At 42.0% G+C, this 24,697-nt stretch overlaps 1 protein-coding gene across 9 annotated transcripts in view; it reads left to right on the top strand.

Annotated features, from left to right (window-relative positions):
* Positions 1–24,697, top strand: part of WAPL (WAPL cohesin release factor) — a 134,379-nt gene that overhangs the window by 50,261 nt on the left and 59,421 nt on the right. For 3 of the 9 annotated variants that reach the window (XM_030276707.4, XM_030276708.4, XM_030276706.4), the window contains exons 1-2: positions 20,706–20,840; positions 23,918–24,441. In XM_030276707.4, coding sequence (XP_030132567.3) covers positions 23,940–24,441 — 502 coding nt within the window. In that variant the 5' untranslated portion in view covers positions 20,706–20,840; positions 23,918–23,939. Of the gene's footprint in view, positions 1–19,917; positions 20,024–20,705; positions 20,841–21,111; positions 21,537–23,917; positions 24,442–24,697 lie in introns of those variants that run through there. The other 6 variants (XM_072931424.1, XM_072931423.1, XM_030276710.4 and 3 more) reach the window with 4 other exon arrangements.

The following is a 24,697-nucleotide window of genomic DNA, read 5'->3' as shown; positions in this document are numbered from 1 at the left end:
TATTTAGGAATTATTTTATAGATACAGCTGTTTTGTGAAATAGATGTTTACCTGGTTGCTTGTAAATTAGTTCAAGAACAGCATATTTCTGGTTTTAGAAGCTAGACAAGGAGGATAGGAGTATTTTCTTTAAAACAATAGCATTAAGATGAGTTCAGTAAACTACTTTAGAATCTGTTTTACAATCTAATTCGGTCTATTGAACAGTAAACAATGAAAGTAGGTTTTGTCCCTTCATTTGATTACATTGTTCCAACAAATGCAATCACAGAAAGATTAGCTACCTTCTGAGATAAGACACAGGCCCCAGCCAGAGGCAGCTGTTAAAATTTCATGTCTGCTTCACAAGCAATTGTCTGTATCTAAGTAAGCAGTGTCTTATACAGAAGGGATGGGCAACAGGTTGCTCTGCATGAAGGAAGAGGGCTGATTTTGATTTCTTTGAGTACAGTTTCATTTAAATAGCTATTGATTTTTAATGTAAAAGCATTGACAAGACACAATACTTATAATTACAACCTGTTTTACCACATGACAAAATGACAGGGTCTTTTTTCTATCTCTTCTGCAGCAGGATACCCAGTGTATATTTGTTACATTACTTACAAAAAAAAAAAAAAATAGATGTTAGGAAACATCTATTTTTTTTTTTTTTATGTGAAATAATAACTCCAAGAAAGCCTTTCTGATATAGCAGAGCAAAGTGTTTTAATGAAGACCTCAAGCCTTTAGAAGGACCTCTTTCTTGGTTATCAGTTGTGATGAAAGGCATAAAAGAGCCTTCTGTAAGTAGAGAAAAGTAATCTTGTCTGGTTGAACTTGTCTTTTACCTTAATAGAGCCTGTGGAGGTCCATGTTTCTCAAACCTCAAGGCTCTCCCTTGTTTCTGCTTTGGTAGTAATGTTTGATACAGTCTCAGTTGTACACCACCTTATTCCCCTACATCCACTTGGTCTAAGCAATTCTCAGTGCTCAAAAAGCAAGTTAAACCTTGACTTGTCTACTGTTCCTGAATACAATTAGTTTACATTATCTATTAGATTCTGATTAATCACTAAGTAGATCTCTAGTACATTCAATTTTAAGAGAAGCATTCTTTCTGTTATTTCAAGCCACGTGCTCTAGTGTGGCTGGAAATTGTTCAGGTGCTACAAAAAATATTGCATGATTTCTCTAGCCAGCTTATCAATTTGATTACAGCAAGAGGAAAAGCAGCACCAAAACAACTTCTTAGTTATTGGAGAAAAGTTAAAAACAACTTCTTAGTTATTGGACAGTAATAATCAGGGAGCTGGAACATAAAATATCTGAAACAGAAACCGCCCATAAGGAACTCACTTTGTAAGGAAGTCTCTCAATTGGGAGCTGCGGAAGTGAACAGTCTGGAGCATCAGAGAAGGAGTGAGGACCATTGCATAACCCACAGCAAACATCAAATTTCTGCTCATAACATACTACAGTATTGCCCAGTTTAATATGCAAATTTAAATTAGCAAAGACTGCAGCAGTTCGTCTGTAAAGGGTCCTGGGGCACTGTCACAAGACTGGAGCCATACAAGAGAGACCAATTGTCATTGTTGACTAACTCAGTGAAAGCTTACTTCTCCCAGTCTTGGGAAGCTGAAGAATAACAGGAAATGCTGAGAATTTTGGTTTGGTGCATACCAGGAGGGATGAAATTGTTTATTTACTTATCACTTAATATCAAATACCCATGCTTTAAGCTATTACAGAATTAATATTTTATCTCTAGAAAAAGGATTAACACCAATTTGTGTTGCATATAAAATCACTGCAGTTTATACAACAGCGATTTCTAATGTGAATCAGGCTTCACAGACATAAATAGAAGAATACTGTGCTAATATATTATTAAAAGAAGTTAACATGAGGCTTTAAGTGAAAATTGACTTAGTATGTCTAAAAAACCTGACTACAATAGTCTGAACTAGTTTTCAACGTTCCCTAGGAAGAAGGATCACAGGATGAAGGCCTTTTCACATAAAATATTTTCAGACAGGTCACCAATAGAAGTGTAATTGAATTAAGCCCACTCACAAAAGCCTTATTAAATTAGTACCACTCATTTACAAATATAAAATATCAGAAGAAATATTCAAAATATGATTTTCAGTAAGTAAAACTGGTGTAAAAAGCTCTGCATTAGAAAACACTGAGGGCCAGCGCTGGAAATCAGACACAGCAGCACAACCAGGAGAACAGAGACCTCCAGCAGGCAGGCTCCAGCCCCACTTTACCTGAGAAGCTGCCAGGTCAGGAGAGAGCAGCTAGAAGTCTAAATCCTTCAGAACACTCCCAAGGACAATGTCGGGAAATTACTTTAGAATAAAACATCGCAGGGAGCAGCTCTACAGCCAAATTGAGAAGCCAGAGCCAAAGACCAAAAAGACCCAGATGAAGCAGGGCTAGAGCTGCAGCCCAGCACCATTCCTGCAAAGAGAAAAAAAAGGAGCATCCAGGGCTGAGCTAAATAGTGCTCCCCATCAGGAGGGGTGGGTGGAGGCAACAGGTGAGGCTGGTCAGGGCATTTAGGGCCTGCTAGTTAACACCTGGTTCTGACAGTTTGAAAACACTCTTGCTCCCCTAAGAGTAGCTGGTTTATAGCTCTTCTTTTACCTTTTCTTGCCACACACACCAAGGTAAAAAGTTAAAAAGAAAGCATCTCTTTCAACATTACAGTGTGATCACGCAAGCTTAAATTACATCCCCAAGTATTTCTTGTGTTGCATTTAAATTCACTTTGGTTTCTCTTTAAGTTCCTGATGTGAATTATACTCGAGTGATTTTCAGTCTCTCTTTTGCTCTCTATAACTTCGGACTTTAACGAGCTGGCAGATCAGACAGACACAAGGCTGTTCATGCTTCCCCTTTATTTTATCAACAGAGCAAATGAATGCTCTGAATCAAGGAGAAAACAGAGGACATGTCAACACCATACAATAAGCACCATGCAGAGGTGATAGTTTGGGTTGTGGAAGCAGAATGAAGATGTCACCACAACACTTCTTCCTGTCAAGTTACTGCTGTTGAGCAGTACTTTTCAGTAATGTTAACTGTTCTAATCGTAGTGCTGCACTTTCTTTCATGCTTTCTTTTACCACTTTTAGCTTGTCTGCATGGCAAAATATCATATGGTATAGGACACAAAAAATAACAATAACAAAGGAAAATATATAGGGATAGTAGTCAAGAATCTGCGCCACCTTGTACTCTGGGATGTTGTGGTGTTAGGTACACAAAGATCCCTGGTATTAGGAAGGTACACATATAGTGTGCTCTGCCAGACACTGTGGGATATTTAAAATAGCAGTTGGAGGGAAGGAGAACTGGCCACATTGATTCAAAGCTGATAGTGTGGGGCTTCTACCATTTTCAGAACAGTACACCAAATTGATGCAAGTGAGCATAGGCAGAGAAAAATGTTTTGAGCTGTAACAAGGCTGTGAGGAATGTGATCACATGCTGTGTAGGCACAAGTCATGTGCAGAGACAGCTGTGCCAATAATCACTTGAAAATTAAATTGTAAGAGCAATGGGGCCTGTGATATCTGTTTGAGACAGTATAATTCCTCAAATATATCCTAGGTCTGTACAAATTCTGTGTTTGCTTAGCTGTGAATTCTCGGAAGAATTGTGTTGCATTTTTTTCCCTGCTTAAGATGAATGAAAATGTGTCAGCCCTGAGTGACAGGGCTTCAATGACCCTAACTGACCTGATCTTAAACTCCCACCCACACACTCTGCCTATTGGCCCAGGAGTGCTACTTAAACTCAGGTCTGAGCCTGTGTAGCTTTAGTGACTGTGTTTCTATGAAGTATGGCTATTTTTTGTTTGTTGCTACAGGCAATGCTTTACAACTTATAGAACTCTCTCTGCTTCTTCTTATCTACTGTCATTTAGGCTGTCCCTACAGTTTGTCATTTATCTAATCTGTTGTCATATTGTATCTTAAAGGTAAGGTTCTTCCTTCCTGTGAAATGGTCAGAGAACTGAAAATGAAGTGCAGCAAAAGTGAATACAGGAAGCTGATGGAGGCTGAGTATGAGTGATGATAATACTCTTATTTTGGCTTCTTTAGATATGCCCATTAAATTACTTGTAGTTTTCTTCCTAGCTGTTCTGTAGTCAGAGGGGTTTTGGCTACTTTTACTGCTTCAAAAAGCAATTACAAGACAATTGTTTTAGTGAGGATTTCTACTTTATTTGGTGTTTGATGTAGCCCCTGTTGCTGAATCCCAGGAGTATAATATTGATAGGATAATATACGTGGCACTGGATTATTCTGTGAGCATTTTGGCTTTGTCTTATCTTACAAGTGTGAGAAGATAAAGGTTTGTTTTGGTGCACCATGGGCCAAACTGCAACTTAAAAATGACCACTCTGTCATATATGACCACAGTTGTATCAGTCGAGTCCTACCATACTTTACGAGGAAGGCTTGCTATGCCAGATGCTCTTCTCATAAAGCAGGTTACTGACAAAAGGGAAGCAATAACAATGCCTTTTCTCCAGTGCCACATTTCTCACCTCAGAATGAGCTCTTTTTAGTGGGAAGCTGTAAAAGACTGCAAGGGGCAAGATATTTCCATTCTAAGAGTATCAAGAAAGGGGTTTTCTCCCCTCTAAAACCACAAAGAAGAAAGGGAAAAAAATGTAGGAAGGAAGTAGTATCTCCTCCTTGTAGCTCAGAAATTGGGCATGAATTAAGAGTCATGTAAAGCTATTCAGAAAGTTCATGCCAAAAAATGGAGGCTGCCTGCATCCCAGCTTTTTCTAGAAGGCCTGCCTGACCTTGCTTGCATAGAAAAATATGTTATTCTGGCAAGAAAGAAGGAAATTATTTCTGCCTTATGGCTACTACTAAAGAGGAAGTCAGTAGTTAATTGTGTGTTTGTGGGTGTGAATTTGCTGAGGGATGACCCAGCTGGAGGTAGAACTACAGCTCTTGGTTACAGCTGCCTGGTGGGCTCTGATTCTGCAGTAGGTATAGCCTGGTAAGGTGGGAACTATGGCAGCAGAAGCTGCCTCAGCAGCGTGATTATGCAAAATGGACCAGATGTTTATGGCATAGGGAACCTATTTTTTAACAATCAGAGATACTAATGATCATCATCATAGGTGTTGTTATGGTCAATATTTTAGGTGATTTGGTCAGCCCTGTCTGACTCCCAGATACTGTAGAAAAGGCAAGGAAGGAAAAAATATATCCTCTTAGTGATACGTAAGAATCTGTTTTCAGCATAGGACTAGTGTCTCAATTATGTTTCTTTTCCATCAGTGTAGAGGAGGACCCTGTCATTAGGCAGGAAAGTTATTTTCCTGTTCCCCCACTTACTTCTGCAGTTTTCACAGCCACCTTCTTACTAGTTGTTACTTGCAGTTTGTGTTTAGACCACTTTTGCCCCACAAGACACTGATTTTTTTTTTTTTTTAAACAATGTTCTGTATGCTTTTTATATGATGTGTAATCTATTATGGAGCCATGGACATAGGAATTAATGTTCAACCTAAATCACCATTTTTTGCAGTATGTCTAGTGTACTAGACATACACCAGGCTAGTGTATCTCAAAGGATCCTGCTTTGCACTCAGCCTTCATGCTCTACCCTCCTTAGAGACTTTCTTCAACCCTTTAAAGGCCTTGATATTTCCTTTGGGCCACAATCTATGAATGATCTCTTCACCTCCTCTCAGAAAGCTTTAAATTTTGCTTCTGTGGTCCCTGGTGCAACACTAACAGCCCTTGGCAGAGCAGGACCTGGCTTCTCTTCTCATGCTTTCAGTCCCCAATGCTCTGTGTGAATTACATGACTGTATCAGAAGGAACAGTCCTGCTCTCACAGGGGAAAAAGATCATGTGCAGGAGAGGTGCAGCTTCTTTATCTGGTAGAACTTTAGGTTGCCATGTTGAAGTTTTTTTCCCAAGGAATATAAAAGATAATAAAATACCTGTGAAGGAATGATAAGTTAACTATTAACTTTGGCTAGGAGCTTTTTTTTTTAAGTGTTTAGGGAAACTGAAGCTAAAAGCAAGTCTCTTCTTTTCATAGCTGTTTTAATCTGAATGAATAAATTTTTTTGTGTAGAAAAACCTTTAGATCCATGTCTATCTGAAATGCTCCTAATTACTGATGCCTTGTAAGCTATTGAGTAAATGTTAAACATATATAGGCTTTTATAAGCAGACACTTGCAAACAGTGGAAGGGGTAATATTCTGGCACATCAAGGCCTGTTTACAGAGTAGCTCTTAGGTACACTTGTACAACAAGCAGAGCCACTCAAACCTACTCAATAGAAATAATTCTCACTGATATTTGGAGCTGTTACGGGTTTATGACAGGACCTACATGGACATTTTCCAAGCCACAAATTATATAACAGAAGAGGTTGGGAGCAAGCAGTGGATTTAGATATTCAAAGTCAGTATGACACAATGCACTGTTAATAAGTAATTGACTATAAATGCAGTCTCTCCAAGCAGGTTAACTGTGCTCCCTTTTGGAACATAATTAGTTGAGTGAACTCCTCTCCTGAAAGAGAAATCAAATATTTGTGGGAGTCTTCTGGAAGTCAAAAAACTCCTTTTTTAGATTAACATAGGAATGTATTGTCACAAAAGGTGTATTTTTTTGTTAAGTATAAAGTAATGGTTAAGTAAGTTGCAGTTATCTGGTGATGAATACCTGAGGATTGTTGGCTGTTGGGAAAGTGTAAACTTGATTTGAATTACTGGCTTGTATGAAGCAAAGAACTCTGATGGTGTGTGGTGCTGTGCATTGGACCAGTCTCTTGCTGCTGGGGATTTGCCTGTGAGGACTAACAAAGCCTTTAGTCTAGTTTATTTATTCATTCACACTTGTGCTTGCTTCCTTTTAAAGGAACTGAATCCCAGTGCTTTAGAAAAACCTAAACTTTCTGCTGATTTAGCCAAAGAGCACAGTTGTATCTAGCTGGATGAAAGCTAAGTAGACTGATGGAGACATAGCATGAGTGCCTGTGTGTACCATCCATTCTGCTCTTAAACGTGTCACAGAAGCCAAGGGGGAAATGTAGAATTAGGAAAGAAGCCAAGGGGGAAATGTAGAATGTGGTAAAGAGAGATGGATGTGGAATGCCAGAGGCACAGTGAGCAGATGAAGCAGACTGAATGAAGAATGGTGATGGGAAAGACTGCATGCTTTCTTTTTGTGTAAGAGGAATGGAGAAGTGTGTGGTTTGCCAGTTTTCACTCCCTGTCGCCAGGATGGTTGCAGCTATGACTGTGCAGGACTTGGCAAGGTGCTCTGTGTCCTGTCTTCTATAGCTGCTATCTGTCCAAGATAAATATGCTTGGCTGACCTGGAAGTCTGCAGACCATGTCTGTAGTTGCTCTATTTGATATCTGGTGCTCTTGAACCTGTGCAACTGCAGATGGACTTCGTCATGCAATCTGAGGAATGTCTGTGCCAGCAGTGCTCTGAAGCCTCAAGTGAGACCACCTCATATCTGAGTGACAGTCCTAGCCCACACCAAGTCCCTGCAGTCCCTGCTTGCTAGGTGCAGGTTACATCTCTTATGGCAAGTGACTGGCTATTAACACAGCCAGGTCTGACAGAAGGAACAGTAAATCTTCTGTTGTTAAAGTACAGCAGCTGCACAATTTCCTCAACCAGGAAAAATCAGGAGTATGCCTTACACAGTTCTTAGCAGAACTACATCACCTTTATGGTCAAATAATCAGAATTTTGAAAAGGCAAACCATTGCACATTGAAAGGTGAGCATAGATGGGTAACCATCACGTGTTGCTCAGGACTTGCTGCTTTCACCAGTGTTTCTGTCTCTGGGAGTCTCTTTGCAGTATGTGAGCGCTGCAGGTTAACTAAATGTCACATTGTATTGTGTTGTGTGATGTGCTGGCAAACTCTGCAGCGGAGTGGGACCAGCCATGCCAATAGTGAAACTGTTCCCAGTCAAGTTCTATTTGCATTCCTTGTAAAGTGCTACTGCAGCCTCTGAAGGATTCAATTTCCTTTCTATTTTTGTATCATTTTCCAAGTCTGTAGTTAATACTGACTGACAGGGCCAGCTGAGAATCTTGGGATTTCCTATTACAGATAATTAAGGAAAATACTAATTCATGCACAGACAGATGCCTTGTAAATTGCGCTGCATGAATATCTTTGCCTTCACTGCTAATTCTGTTTCCTACTGATTACTGAATCTGACTCATTGTATAAGGTGCTAGGGGCATGCAGCAGGTTTCCAGCCAGGAGATGTGTAAAGAAAACTGCAGAGAAGCTTGATCTTATGTTTTCTGAAGTGTTGCTTTTATGGACCAGTTGTCTGAATTGTTCTGTACCTAGGATATATGACAGCTTTTATGATTTCTTAATGATGCTTGGAGAAGGACCTGAGAGAGGGAACTGCCTTCATCAAGGACTTTTACAGTTCACCTTATTTATTTCCAAATTGGTGTTTGGTTTTCTTTTAGGCTAAATTTAAGCTTCCTGTTTTGTTCAAAAGAGAGATTACTATTGGGGGCAATAATAATAGGCAGTTCTGCAATATAGGTGAGCCAGAAGCTGAGGATGATAGCAAGGCAGGTGTAGAAAGTGGCTGGACTTGTGCTGGAAGAGTAGAGAAGGCCCAGTGGCAGCCACAGCCATTGTGAGACAAGTCTAGCACTGAATTGTATCAGGTTCTAATGAGAAAGATGAATTGGGGTCCAGCAGGGATCAGCAGGGCATGCTAATTGTCAGCATAAACATGTAACCCTGTATTTGAACAAGCGAGTAGCTGGTGATAGAAGTACAAAGCTGTTCTCTTCAGCATCTTGTGGAATAGATCTGTTTCCTGGGAGACTGGCTGCTTATCTTGTCAGTAGAAAGATCTGATAGTAATCCCTGTTCTCTAGGAAGGAATGTGCTGAAGTCTCCTGAGTCATAACTTGCCAACAAGCAGAATGGTAAATGTTGTTTGTAACATGTCTAAGTACAATGAAACATGAGCGGAGAGGAAGGAGATCTGTGCTTGTCTTGCACCTTCTCAAGTGTCTCCTGCAGAGGGATATGAGACCGGGTTTGCTGGAGCCACAGCAGTTTGCTCCCATCTGCCTACGCTGGGTACCAGCAGGAGGAACATTCTGCCAGTTCTGCCTTTTCCAGTCTTCTACCTGATGAAGAGGCAGTTTGAGAGTGCAGGCTCAGGCAACAAACACTTGCAGTACTGAGTTAGCAGAGCTGCTACTTTGGTGAGGGGAAAGACTTTCCAGCTGGGAACAGACCGAACTTTGTCTGTCATCAAGGAAATGCACAAATATGGCCTGGAGCAGATCAGAGCTTACCATTCATAACTTCATCCAGATGAATTTTGAAGTTCTGTTCTTTCAATATCCAGGTTACCAATCTGAGGGCACTTTGGACAAATCAATGCTGCTAGCAGGCATGCTAAACACTAACACTTTCCTTGTGCTGGGGAAAAAAATACAGATTAGATTCCTGGAGTTCAGCACGAAAGATGGGAAATCAGTAGAAATAAACAGGACATAAGTTTAATGTACTATGAATGTACTTGGTTGAGGTTGCTGAGTGTCCTAAAGACAAGGATATGGCAAAGCTCAGTAACTGAGTTTTGACAGACTCCATTGCAATACCTTACCTTTCTAGCTCTGTTGTGTCTCTACTTTTACCTAATTTTATCAATTCATGTCTCAGCATAGTTAACTCTGATTATGGTCATTGATATCTATTCAGTGAACTTCTTTTTATCAAGCTTTGCTTTCAAGATTCTGAGCCCCTAAATGCTGAGGCTTGCTAGTAGCTAGTGGCAAAACAAAGGCAATCCCACATCTTCAAATTTCTACCAATTCCCTATATTCTCTCCCTTGGAATACTGCAAAAACAATGTCTAGCTGTGCACACTTATTCTACTGATCTGAACAACACAGTCAGCACTGAAACTTGTATTTTCTAGCCATGCACTGCAGTCATCCTAACCTACAGCATCAGTGCTACACAGAATAAGGTATTCTGTGGGCTTTAGTTTAGGTTCTTAATATTAGAGAGCTGAAGTTAAAGTATTTTAAAGTATAGGTATTAGTGTGTGTGTATATACATAATGTCATTTTGAAAAATCATATGACTCATTTGGCACTTACTAGCATATGAAGTTTATAACAGAATTATAAAATAGTCCTGCTGAGAAGGGACCTCAGGAGGTCTCATCTAGCCTCCAGCTCAAGGCAGGGTCAGCTCAAAGGTCAGACCAGACTGTTGAGGGCTTTATCTAGGTAGGAAACCTTCAAGAATGGGAACTGCATAGTCTCTCTGAGCACCTTGTTTCCCTGCCTGCAGAGGTGTTTCTGTGCCTGCAGCTGGAATTTTTCTCAAAACCAGCACACGGTATTACAATTAAATTAATATTATAAAGCAAGTGTGTTGAATTGTAGTTCAGGAATAATGTCAGATGCAGAGCTGAAAATGTACATGGGCCACAAGGGAAATGTTGTTGATGGGGACAGAGACCAATGTCTGACCAATCTGTTCTAGCTGGGATCCAGGCACCCTACTCATGGCTCTTAATTACACATGGAGCTCAGTGTCTGTAACTCAGCCAGAGTAGAGGCTGCTACAGAAACAGTGCCATGCCACCAAAAGTACCCTGAAGTAAAAGCAGTGTTTGTAAAAGTTATATTTGATTAAATCTTTCATACCTTGTTTTCCTGAGGAGTTTGACACATTTTCCCCCCTGCAATCTAGGCATAATTTGTGTCTCTGTTTGCTGTTCATTTCTTTGTAGAGCAGCAAAAACAGCATGAAATTGATGTGATCTTCTTTCATTGCTACCCAAAAGATTCTGAATAGCAACCCTGGAACAGAGTGGGCTTGTTGACTTCATTCTGCAGCTGCATGAAAAATCTGCCTCTAAGCCTGCAGCTTCAAGAAGACAGCGCAGCATCTGTTCACATAAAAGATAGCTTAGAGTTTGTCTTTTTTTAAATAATGAGAAATTTAAACTCTGGCTTTGAATGGAAACTTGGAAACAGGTTACTTTGCTTCCCTCATTTGCCAAGGAAAGCTTTCCACTTATCTTTGACAAAGGACTGGATGGATTTTCTTCCATTTAATTTAAATATTTTTGCTCCACATGTGGAGAAATTAACATCTAATTTATGAGAAACTTAAATTCTGGTATAATAATTATATTATGTGAATATCTGTTTATTCAAGGTACAAAGTCTGATTTTTATGGGATGGTTCTTTCTATATGTATCCTTTATATGCGTTTTCTCATTACCACGATAAGTCCTATCAGTCTGTTAACACTGTGCACTTCACAGAAGTTATGGTTAACTCAGGGGCCAAATGCAGAGTGCCAGGGAATAACATCTGTGCATCTAATTTCCATGGGATCCTGCATAGTTCTGCTCTGATAAAGTTTAATGCATCATGTTTAAAAACAACAAAAAAAAAGGCATTCTCTGAGCACATCTTGAAGTTGAGACATACTGCAATTTCTCTAATATTTACCTATTCTAATTATGTACACAGGTTTGTAAAGCCATTATTATGGCCATGTTGTTAAATTGATATGGAACTATTGCTTAGCAGATTTATAGCCTAACTTGTAAAAATGTTTCTGCAGTTACTTTAGAAATTGTTGTCTTTATAGTCCAGCTTAAAGGTTTTGTTATTGAGTACTGGGACAGCATTTAACTGGCAAGTATTCTACCATAAAACTAAGGTACCTTGCTCCTGTCTCTCTGCTTTCCAGTAACCTCTAATAATATTCCTGCTTGTGCAAATCTGGCAGATGCGTTCTGTCAGAAGCAATTTTTTCACTTAAAATTTGGTATTAAAAAAAAAAAAAAAAATCTGTGCATTCTTTGTTCTGAGATGCCTGGGTTGATACCTTGAGAGTTGTGTGGATTTGTGGTGAGGGTTGTTCATTGCCAAATGGCCTCACCAATCCACAATAGAGCATTTTTGTGTTCCTGGGGCAGTTTGCACTGGAGACTGTCAGACTTAACAAAATGAGACTTTTTTTACAGGAAGCTTCAGCTCCTCAAAGGAAGGACATGTAGGACAAAGAGGTAAAAAGCTTCATGCCTTTGTTCAGCCATATCTGAAAGGACCTCACTGTTAGAGATTAAACTAAGACAATTCTAAGCCTGCCAGATGGAGTAAAGGCAAACTTTCCTAATGCAGTGGGGATGGCTAGAGCTCCATCAGTGATGTTTATGGCCAGTTGTTTGGCAAGACTGTGGTTTGCAAACCTTGCATATGTTATTTCCCTGTCAACTGCAGAAGGAATCTGTCAGTCACAGATTGTCTTAAATAGAAATATTCATATCCATACACTGAATTAGTTTACACAATGGAGCCCAGTGTAGAAAGGGAGGTGAGTCTGGTGCTCAGAGCTGTAGTACTGCTTCTCCTTGTTGTGCTGCTTCTGCTTGTCCCAGCTGGCAACTGAGGTGTCTCTGAGTGTACATCACACATATTGCATCCATTTTCTGTAGGTAAAGCCTTGCATCATGTGAGGTTTTATTGAACTTCTGGTCCCACAACTCTCACGTAGGGAGTTTATTGGTATTTTTTCTCTTACAAGTGCTGGCTGAAATGACATTCAGGAATATCTGTATGACCTGCCAGACTAAAACAGCTGTGACAAATGAATTCAGCACTACAAACAGCAAGGTGGTGTCACAAGCAAAGCTATGAGCTCAGTCAGTTGATTTGCTCATGAGATCTTCATTTTTGAAATCTATGCTAAAAGGAATGCACCTGAAAGCAAAGGGAGAGGTATTGAATTATTTACTTTTTGACTATAGTTATATTAATGAAATCACTAAGAATAAAATTGGAAATATGTCCAGTGTAGTCCAGCAATACAAAAATCCACTGGCCTATCCTAATCTACAGCTGCCAGTAGCAAAATGTAGAACTTGACAATACCTTCAGTGATAAAAATGCAGTTTCAAATAGTTAATAATCAGATGAAGTAAAAATCCAATTTTGAAAAATAAATACACTGTTTCATTAACTCTAACACCTGATTGTAGCGTGGTTTATAGCCTGGAGCTGCCAAAAATTATTAGCAATGCTAAGGGCAGGTACATAAATTAATGCTGCTTAATTTTCAAGAAATGTTTGGTAACTTCTTTGTTTACCAGTAGGTGTCACTGGAGTCCAACAGAGAGCTATTACTGCGTTAAAACATCTTTTCTGCTTGATTGAACCTCTATTTCATAGAGGAACATTCAATATTTGTACATGATGACGTGGATACAATAAAAATGAAGAACTGTGATCAATGCCCTTTCAACTGTTTTTTCCTGCCGTAGCTACTGATAACTGTTGGTGGATAATTCAATGATTTGAGAAAGATTCTGATTTGTTTTCCCTCTGCAGCATGACTGAATGGTCCAAGCTGATAATGACCAAAACCTTCTATTTTATACAAAGATGAAACCCCTTAGCAGTGCCTGTATGATTACCCAGCCCTTGCCCAATCTTGCATTTAGTGGTGGGGAGAAAATGGAACATTAAGCCAAAAGACCTAAATAATTTTTTACTCCCTTTTTTGGGACCCATGTTTAAAATTAGAGTCTGGAAACTGATTGGGACAGGAAGCACCTGTCAGCCACAAAACAGCTCTCTGCAAGACAGCGAAAGCATTTAAGGAACAACATTTCTTACACTTTATATCAGAAGATGCAGCACTGTGCTGATGAGGGCTTAGAATTGAGCTGAAGTAGAGCATGGAATTATTTTGTCCTTTTGAATGAACTGTAGTTCTTGTCTGCTGTGTGTTTGCTTGACAGCTGATCAGCAAAGGTATTTTGATTGAGATGAACTTTCAAGTATGCTTACGTATCTACCATCTGAAAGGCACAAAAACCACTAAGTAGACACTGGCATGGTGTTCAAGCCACTTGGTATAATCACTAAAAGATAAAAGGAATTATGTTTTGTTTTCCCCAAGCCATGATACAAGGCTTATTCTTTATAAAAACCACTGGGGAGACATTTTGATTTAGTCAAAGCCTCTTAATTTGAGCCTAAACTCTTGCATCAGTAATTCCTCCAATTTCTCAATTTCTTTCAAATGTTCACAAAAAAAAACCCAACAACAACAACAAAAAAACCCCCCCCCCAAAAAAAAGCCCTAAAAAACAACCAAACCAAAAGACTGTGCCACACAATAAACATTTATCTCAGAATTTCAAGGTCACAGATCCAGCAGAGAAGTCTAGCATAAGGAGGCTGCCTGCAGGCCAATGGATTATTAGAATAATAATGTGTTTTTGGACAGAAAATGCACTGCCTGCTCTGTTGCCCTTACATGTGGCTGATCCAGTAATGAGTCATTTCCATGACACGTTTAAAGAACCAGGCAATGCACAGATGTTTTCAGCCTTTTGTTATCACTACTTTTCTGAGTGTATTTATCAGCTACTTTTCTGAGTGTACTCTGCCACCACTCACTAACAGGCCCTCTATTCCATGTTGTGGTGTGATCTTCACTCATTTCCTGGGACATGGCTGCATTGTATGCAGGGAACCTTCAGTGTGAACAGGTTTGCAAAACTGGCACAGTGTAAGGCCCTGGGCATACCAGGGTCTTGTGCAACAGATATTGCAACTTTCTTCACAGTGCTGCATTGTAGTCTGAGTAAAGGTGAAAGTAATTTATTGGGGGCTATATTCTGGCAGGAAGTTAGTGAAGTCACTAACTTCTTTTGTTGCCTCCTACATTCCCATGAGGAAATATTCATTTTAGCAGCTTAATTTGCTAGCTAGTACATGAATTCTGTCATGATGTTCAGGGACATTTCCATCCAGACCTCATTAGTTACATGAGCCTTAATTCTCTGTGGATTTTCTTCTCCAGTTGTAGTTGATGTTGTTGTCCTTTATAGCATTGCTCACAATCCTCAATGGCCACACATCCTGGTCCCAGTGCACCAACAAATTTGGTAATCTGATATTACTGGGCTTTAATAGTTTACAACTGCTATAGAAGTGCTTAGTTACTGGCCTCTTTCTAAAAAGTAGAATCAAGTACTTGGGAAATAGAAACTGTTGTAAATTAAAACTCAAAAGGTAATGTTACAGGTTACAGCATCTGCATGTGACAGCCACATGCAAATCCAACAATCAAAACTAAAGAGGACAAAGGAAGATAAAGTGTTGGTCACATACCTGCCCTTTTTAAAAGATGAAGAAAGCAAAGCAGCAAAATAAGCAACAGAAATGGCATCTCCCCTATTGCTGGAAGATTAATAGAATAGGACACTGACAGTTGCACCAATAAGCTTGTTATAAGAACCAATTTTTGGATGGTTTCCCATGTTTTTCTTTCCCCAACAAGCACTGTGTGGACACAGTTTGGTAGCTTTCCTTAAGGGCTGTTTCTATGAAAACAGACAGAATTTCAATAATAATGTGAAACAGAGAGATCTTAAAAGGAAGCAAAAAACCCCAAAAAAATCAGGAAGAAGGAAAGATTGGTATTCAGTCTGGTGGTCCTACAGGGCTGTGAGAGATCTCAAGTATTTGAGAGAGCACCCTTTTATTCCTTAGACAACAATGGGAACTTACTTTGTTCAAAGAATGGACGAAGCTAGACTTTCCTTGTGGATTTTAAAGTGAGGCTGCATCCTTACTGCAAATGCCTTTGTCTTGGTTTTATTTCTCCTAAAACATGTTGTCACATTGTAAAATTTTCAGTGGGAAACAGCACAGGTGGTTACTTTCTCTGATGAGCTTGCTGGGAATATACCACATAGCAGAATAAAGTTCTGACCTTGATGATTATAACAAGGTGAAAGCTACTTTGTGCTTTCCCACTAACGTTCCGCCACAGGTTTTTCCAGTAGACTTACAGGCTGATCACCTAGGGAAAAAAGCTGCACAGAAAACCACTGAGAATTTAGCCGTAGGTGAATGACTACTGTTGGTTCATCGAGTAAAACGAGTCTTTCCAGAGGTTCTGACATTGCAGGGGTGATGCTGCCTCTCACATGATTGCAACAGATGGGTGTGCAGGCCAGAGAGAAGGTGGAGTAGCACAACTTTTTGTCTGGGCCTGATCCAGTAATGCCATGATCCAGAGACCTTTTATTTTTTAAATCATGGATAACTGGCCCTTTGCTGCACTGATGTAAGTATTCCTTTAGTTTGTCCAGCAGTGTTTGTTTTAACCTTTCAGTTACTAAACTTCATGCCTTGGCATGACCTCCACTATGAGAAGGCACCTACTGAAAATTATGATCCAAAGCTATATAAAGATCCCCTGTTTCAGTGTCTTTCAGTCCTTCTTCTCAGGGTTCAGTGTCATAAATTAGCAGTACAATATCCATTGGAAATACCTCACTAAGAAAAGCCATATTCTTGACAGAAAGTATACTTTGCTGTACTCTGGGTTGCAGATCTCTCCTCTTTCCCTGCCCCTGTACTTTCTACTTTATGGTTTGCGTGGCAAGGTTTTGGTAGCAGGAGTGGCTTCTGTGAGAAGCTCCCAGATGTCTGCCAGATCCCTTGTGTCTGATACAGCCAATGCCAGTTGGCTCAAAGATGGACCCAGCACTGGCCAAGGCCACACCCAACAGTGATGGTGGTGGCACCTCTGGGATAACAGATATAAGAAAGGGAAGAAGAAAACTGCCCAACTGCAGCTGGAGAGAGGAATATATGAGGTGGGGGAGGAGATAAAGAAAACTGGGAGCAAAGTTAAGCCTGGAAAGAGGGAGGATGTGGGGAAGGTGTTTCAAGATTTTAGTTTTATTTCTTATTATCCTGCTCTGACTTGGTTTATAATAAATTTAACTAATCTTCCCAAGTCAATTCCATTTTGCCTGTGATGGTAATTAGTGAATGATCTTTCCTTGCCCTTTTCTGGCTAGCTGAGGAGGGCAGTGACAGAGGGACTTTGGTGGACACTTGGGATCCAGCTTGGGTTGACCCACCATGCCTGACCAGTGCAGCTCTCAGTACAACCCTGCCCTTCTTGCCCAGTCCTGTGCTGCTGCTGGGGCTGGTGCTGCTGCCATTCCTCCAGCATGCTACTGGTGATACTAAAGTCTTAGTCACTATTTTAGGAGAAGTTGACTAAAATATGGTAATTAGTTACTTCACGTGTCTCTTTACCCTCCTACCTTTGCTGTGCAATTCTCGTCCCAGTGAATCAAAATGGCAAGGGCCTGAGTGCTCTCACTCATGTGTGCCTGTGACATTTGAAGGACAGCAACAGGAGCACTGTGACTTTTGGCAAAGAAAAAGCGAAAAGCATCAAAATGTTTAGCACTGTAAACGGTGTTAACTGGGACATAAAAGCACTGCAGCAGCTGCGTGTGCAGCAGGACATCCTCTTCACCCCCACCCCTTCCCACCTGGGCAAGAGGCAAGGAAGGAAGCACTGCAGGAAGCTGAGAACTTGAAAGGCAAATGGTGACTAGGCTGAAAGGCAGAGGAGGAGTGGACTGAGAGGCTTTCAGCTGTGGGGAGAGCATTTTAGGCATGAGGAGCATGGGGAGAGCTGTCCTATGAACTACTGTTTGCTTCTTGGGTAGTGCTTCACAGGGAAACAGGGCGATGGATTATGAGCTTATTTCCTTTCTGTGGGAAAAGGACTGGAGCAAGGGTGTATTATGGTGTTACTTCATGTACTTGATATAAAGGATACCTACTGCTATGGTGCCTTTAAAACCTGTAGCCTCAATCATGCTGCTGTTACTGTCAAATGCTATGTTCTGTCCATGAGGCAGCACTGAGAAACCTTCCTGACAGATTTCTGGAAGGATGTGACTCTCTTCATCTGCCCCAAGAGTATCTGCTGCACAGGAAACCTTCTGTTTTCCTACTGCATTGCCTCCCTTTTCTTTTGGAAGAAACTAAAACAGTTTTAAATGTTTTAATATTTTTGAAAGGCTCTGTACTAGGCTGTAGCTCATTTGGAAAATTCTGTATTGTTCGCCCTGCGCAGGTCCTGGGACAGAACCTGAAGAAGAGAACTGAGAGGGGTCCAGAGTGTATTAAGATCTGATGTATCCAAATACATCTGGTTTGTTTTTTTTTTTTTTTTTTTTTTTTTTTTTTTTGTGTGTGTGTGTGTGTGTATGAATGGAGATGGCAACTATCAGTAATATAATTTCACAAAAAGCATAAAATGCCTGTTGAATTCTACCCTCTGAGAATGAAACATAGCTACTGCCAAATGCAGGTGGGATTTGGCTTTTATTTGCTCTGCCATGGTACTTGCATATTTGAGCTGAGCCAGATGCAAATGGAGATAGCAAAGCGTAATGTGTTAACTGCTAAGCTTATTAAGATACAGGGTGTCAAAATTTTCAAAGTACCTCAAGTATGTTGGGGCAGTAAAACTGGCACATCTCTGCTGTTCTTGAACACAACGAGGTTTGTTTTTCCCATCATCATCCTACCAAAACGCTTCACTTACAGGCTTCTGCTGGTACCAGGATAGGATAGGCAGCACATAAATAAGTTTAATTTATCCTCTGTTAGTCAGGGGAAATTCCCTCATGACCATGAATCTGCAGTGGTTTGGATTATTCTGTGGGGTTTCTACAAAGACTGGAAATACAGCTAGAAATATGAAGCTAGCCCAGGGGTATAAGGTGTGTAAGAACCTTCAAATACATCCAATTACTGTCTGGAAAACTCTCTACATTACTGTATAAGTGACTTAGGTAGTCCAGGCTTTACATTGGAGATAGATCCAATTTAATTTCAACTCTTCCAGCTTAATATTAAAATAGAAACAATTTCCTAATAGTTTCTTGGTGTTACTTCCTTACTCTTCATTTTTCTGGCCATATTCTTTACTTTTTCTGGTTCTCAGGACAAACTCTTATGTTGTTGAGAACTTCTCAGAGCCTCAGTGTTTCAAGCTCTCACAGTTGTGTTTTTCTCTTTGTCTAACAGATCAGTCACCAAGTAAGACTATGCAAACTCAAACAGGTTTAACTATCCATTTTACTCTTAGAGTTTAAATGAGCTATTTACGGGATCTGATCAAGAATACTCTCAGGAGAAAAAAAATCTCACTTTTTGTAGTCAAATTATGGATTTTAAAGTCTGTACCCTGTTTTCCAGTGGCTCTTCAGTAACTGAGTCAGGTGATGAGATAGAGGTGAGCTTGTAAGCCTTGTGTGAAACACAACACAAACCTCAAATGGAACTTATACTTCTCATTGCAAGGCCCTGTTGGTTTTATCTCCACTTTCTCCAGCACTGTCAGTTGTATACTGAATTTAGAGAGCACGTTCACAGCATGTTTGTGCTTCAGAAGTAATGCCTCAAAGCTCCGATACATCAGTAGGGATGGGGCAAAGACCAGATTTACTCAGAGGATCACGAAACAAAACCAGTCTTGCATCTTTTTATTGTGAGGCAGTGATTTTGCATTGGGTAAAGTAAATATAAAATTAAGAAAACACCTAGAGGTATTGGGACAACTCTAACGTCTTCTGCGCAGTGAAATCAGCCTTTTAATTAGTTCTGCGTTTGGGATTTGTCTTGTAAAGCCTCAAATAAAGGTTTAAGTATGAGCATGTGTTGTGAAACCATTTTAGACTCCAAAGTTGTAGAATTTCACTTGACTTTTCCAAATTCCTCACTCCTCTGAAAAATGACTAAACTACATCTGCGTGATGTTGTTTAATGTTTTTCTTGTCATGCATCCTTACTATTCTATCCCACAAGGATGTTATGAAATACTACCTACAGAATATAAAACGATGGTTTTGGTGACTGTTGGATGTCCGTATGCATTTGCTGCATGATACAATCCTTGTGGAGCATTTTTGCTCTCTGCACAGTGTGTATCGTTAATTAAAGCCTCAAAGGTGTGCATAAACCGAAGGCGTGTGGGCGGCTGTACCAGCTTGTGGAAGTGGGAGCATGTGAAAGGCGCAGTTTCGCGGCCGGGGCGGCTCTTCCCGCAGAGCATGTTTCCTGCGCGGAGCGGATGTGGAGGCCGGCTCTGCGCGCCCAGCGTGAGTACCAGCCCGGCCGCACTGAGCGCAGGGGCTCCGTGCCCCGGCCGAGGCACCGCAAACTTCTGACAGAGTGCACGCAGGGCCGCCTCAGCGCCTGCCGCGTTCCCGATCTCCCGGGCAGGGTTCTGCCCCTCGGCGGCTGCACACGGGCCGGGCGGGCCGGGCCGCTCCGCACCCCTCGACGTGCGCCGGGACACACCTGGGCCCGGGCGCCACCGGGGTGGGGCCGCTCGCGGCGGGCCCCGTTGGCCCCGCTTTCACAGCCTCCGCGCGGGCCCGAGCGGAGGCGGCCGCGGGGAAGCGGTGGCTCCCGCCAGGCAGAGCCACACCGTTCGGTCCCGGCTCGGGCCGCCCCGCCGCGGGGACCCGCCCGCCGGCTCCGGGGGCCGGACCCAGGCCCCGCGGGGCCCGCGCCGCGCCGCAAACTACAACTCCCGCCGGGCACCGCGCGGATGGGCGCAGGCGCGGAGGCGGCGCGGGCGGCCGAGCGAGGCGCGCGGCGATTGGCCGCGGCGGCGGGGGGCGGGGCGCGCGCGGTGACGGCAGGAAGGAGCGGGGGCAAATGGCGGAGAGATGGTCCCGGGGCCCGTCCCGAGCGCGGCGATAATCCCGGCGCGGAGGAAGCGGCGCCGGAGGAGGCGGCGCCGGGGGCCCTGACGCCCGCGACACCCCGAGAGGGTCCCGCTGCCGGAGGGGCGGAGGCGTCCCGCGGGCTGAGCGCCTTTCGCAGGCGGCGCTTCGGCGGCCCGAACCCGCGGCCGGAGCCACATCGGCCGGGCCCGCGCCCGGCACCGCCGCCACCGCTGACGCCGAGGTGGGTGCGGGGTGAAGGGGCGGCGGGGGCCGAGCGGGCCGCGCACCCCGCGGGCTGCAGCCGCCGCCGGGCCCCCGGCGCTGTCCCGCCTGCAGGGGCGTGCGGGGCCGCCGCCCCCGGCCCGGCCCGAAGTCCCGAAGTTGCGGGGCGGGAGTTCGCTCGGGCCGGGGCGGGGGGGGGTGCGGCTCCGCGGGCCGCGGCTGCCCCGGGCACTTGTGTAATGTGGGCCGGTGGGGCGGCGGGGCGGGGGAGGCGGCCGCGCGGGAGGGGAAATGACATCAGGGAGCGGCGGGGTGACCCGGTTCCGCTCGCACCCCCACCCCCCCCGCCGCAAGGGGAGGGAGGAAAAAAGAAACTGTCACCGTGGGATTTCATCAGCTCCTTCTGCCTCCCTGCATTTAACCTATTTTTCTTTCCTTTGATTATGTAAGAGGAGCGGTGTAGAGAGGAGCGATGAGTAGGGGTGGCTGATGGGCTTCCTGGGGAATTACCGGGTTTTTTGTCTCCAGCTGGTCCGCCGAGTTAGCGCTGGGAAATGAGGGAGAACTGTGTTTTTTGGGTTTTACGTGTCTTTACGTTGCTTGCACTGCTCCAAATGGTGCAGCACAATGCAAGCGAGGGAGGCAGGGAGTGGAAACAGAGTGAGATTACATCAAGTGTTTTATTTCCCTCTGAGTGAAAAATCAAGAGAAAACTGTAAGTAAAGAGAAAAAAAAACTGTTCTGTTGATGCTCTCGTGTAAGAAAGCACTTCTTTATGCTCTTTAAGATATGAGATTATAACATAGAGTATTTATATTTTCCTTATACTTTTAACCTGTACGCATTATATTGAGTATTAATTTGGGTTTAGGTGTTTTGATTTAAAACTTATGAGATGAACGTAATTTTAAAATTTATAAATAAGAAAATGTAGTTTACTTTCTTAAAATTAACTCCTCTTGACTACAGGAATCTTCCCTTTGGAACTGTAAGCCCCAAGCCATAAATTAAATTTGTCATTAGTTTGCATAGGTTGGGAACATAGTATCAAAAATACTTGTTTGAGTACTTCTTATAGTGCTTATTATAACTAATACTTACTTGAGTCTTGAGGGTTTAGGGGAGGAAAATATGCTAGTGGTGAGTGAAATGCTTTTTTCTTTCCTGTAAGTTGTTAGAAACGGAGATATTAATAAATATTTTACTTTAGCTTCTACAGCTCAAAAACCTGGCTATTCTGGTGTAAAATATTTTGGTTGATGTTACAAATATTTACAAGCATCAGCAAAATAAAACTGGCAATTTAGATTTTGTTTGCTGTTTGCTTTCTAAACTATGCGTAAATAGAAAACACAAAATTGGAGCTCCGTACAGGGGAGGAAGAAAAGGAGTTTGGCAGTGATATGTGTGGGGAAAAGAGGAGGTGGGGATTCAAGAGCCCTGTCTCCTAGGAACAGCCAGGAGCCCTCTGAAGAGTGGCTTTTGCAGCGGAGTTCTGCTCAGCAGACAAGCACCTGCCTTTACCTTCCCTCAGCTGCACCACAGGGGAAAAGAGCCTTTCCCAAAGTGGGTATTCCTGTAGCTCTTCTGCATTGCATCACCATCCACGTGGTAAACTTCTGAAGTTCAAATGTGATAATTTTAATGCACTTTAAATTTTCTCCATGGGTTTCCTCCCCGTGAATTGCTTGGTTCCAATGGTAAGTGAAGGTTGGTCTGGTCTAATAGAGGGAGACTATTATAGTGAGACAGTATTGCTAGAATGAAGTGATAGAGGGACATTTCTGGAAGGCAGTCTGGCAATTTTGGCAGAAGCAAGACTGCCACTTCAGGTTGAGAAGTTGTGAGTGCTGAGATGAAAACTAAAATAGGAATGATGGTATGTCACATATTCGGGGAGTAATAATAAAAACAGTTGTATTGAACAAATAGATCGCTTTAAGTCCAATAAAATTATTTTAACTGCCATTTTTCATATACTTTATATGAAGTTATTTAACATTTCAAAAGTTAGATTTCTTTGATTCTGTACCTTAAATAACTGTCTTTTTTATCAGACTTTTTTCTGGTATGGAGAGGAATTTCAGAGAGAAAGATGGAATTGATTAGATTCAGGCTGACTATAAAGAATTGCAATTTCCTATCCATGTTTGGGCCAAAAAGAGAGAAATAGTGGTTCACAAAACAGATATGAGAGTTTGGGGTTTGTGTTGTCATTTGTCCAGCAGTTGAAGTATTTGTTTTTGGGTAAAAATCTTTGAGTTAAACGGAATTAGAAAAAGAGCACATACAAGGAACTCTTAAATGTGTTCCTGTTGAATGTGTTACTTTTACACTTCTGTTCCTCTGAGGAGGCTGTGGAGCAGTTGTGCTTGTAAGAGCCAGTGAGCAGTACTGGTTTACATGGGCCTGCTGAAGGTGTCCTCCATGTTCTTAGGGGTGGATTGAGCAGTGTCTCTGTTCTGTCCCTTGATGAATCAGATTTACCTGTGGGGGATTGCTGTGCACCAGTCCTGATCACATCATGTTACCAAGTAAAACACCTGTTACGCGAGTCTGAGTGTGAGAGATGAACATGGGATGGAGTGGTCATCATTGTGATTAATTTGTGCTTAAAATACATCTACAGCAATGTGAAATATTCTGACAGTTTTTGTATTTAACTGGCAAGAGATTTTTTTTTTTTTTATGCCATGCTATGCTGTTGGACTCTAGGAGGGAGCTGTGTGTTCAGATGTGGTGAAAATACTGCTGAGTTGTTTCATGATGTTTTATGATGATGCCTTCTGTACTTGAAAATATAAAATTAGAGAAAAGCAATACCATTCTTAGAAGATTTTTCTTAACGATTCATTGTGCCATTGGTTTATAAATGTGAAAGCAACTGAATTTATTTTAGTGGGTGCTTAGTGCAGAACCTTTTGCCATAATGACAGACACATGTGAGTGAGTGCATCTAGAAAGAAACACGTGATGGAGCTGTTGGTTGTGTGCAGTGTACATGCCTGGTGCTTGTACGCCCAATAAAGGGTGGAAGTAACAATCATTTGTACTAGAAAAGTGATGAATTGATGTTTCTTCTTTCTTTCACAACAGAGAATATGAAACAGGAGCCAAAATGACATCCCGATTTGGAAAGACCTACAGCCGGAAAGGAGGAAATGGCAGTTCCAAGTTTGATGAAGTGTTTTCCAACAAACGGACCACCCTTAGTACAAAATGGGGAGAAACCACCTTCATGGCCAAATTAGGACAGAAGAGGCCCAGTGTCAAACCAGATATTTCTGAAGTTCCTAAGAAACCCAAAGTTGAAGATGAGGTAACAGAGGATCCATTTGGATTTGACAGTGATGAAGAATCTCTTCCTGTGTCTTCAAAGAATGTGTCACAGGCTAAAAGCTCCTCTCAGCTGGAACCTGGTGAAGCTGCTCAGTCTGAGGACTTCACTCCTCTACTTGAAGCAAACAGCAGAATTAATCAGCCAGACAGTGGAGAAAATGTTGCCTCCAGCAAGTGCATACCTTTTGACAATACTGTTCCTCTCTTGAAAGAAAAGAGCACAAGCAAAAGTGTGGAAGATGGAGAATGCAAGGGCAGCAGTGCTAAAGTTGTAACTGCAGGTGTGTTTGCTCAACTGTCCATATACTTCTGTTTTCCTCAGATTTTTGCTGATTGCCCTTTAAACTTTGTGTTTTCAAGGGATTGTTAAATACTCTGATAAAACTGAAGTATTCTGTGGGTCAGTTCTTAATTGTGAACAATTGTAGAGGATACTCTGTGTAACCAAAGGCACTAAGAAGCGTTCTGCATTTTACACACTGCTCTGAGGTCTTTGGCACTGTAATCTGTGTGTCTGCAGATCGAGGTACAGTGCTT

The sequence above is a fragment of the Taeniopygia guttata genome, chromosome 6, assembly GCF_048771995.1.
Source record: "Taeniopygia guttata chromosome 6, bTaeGut7.mat, whole genome shotgun sequence".
NCBI lineage: Eukaryota > Metazoa > Chordata > Aves > Passeriformes > Estrildidae > Taeniopygia > Taeniopygia guttata.
This window is presented reverse-complemented; position numbering and strand designations above follow the sequence as displayed.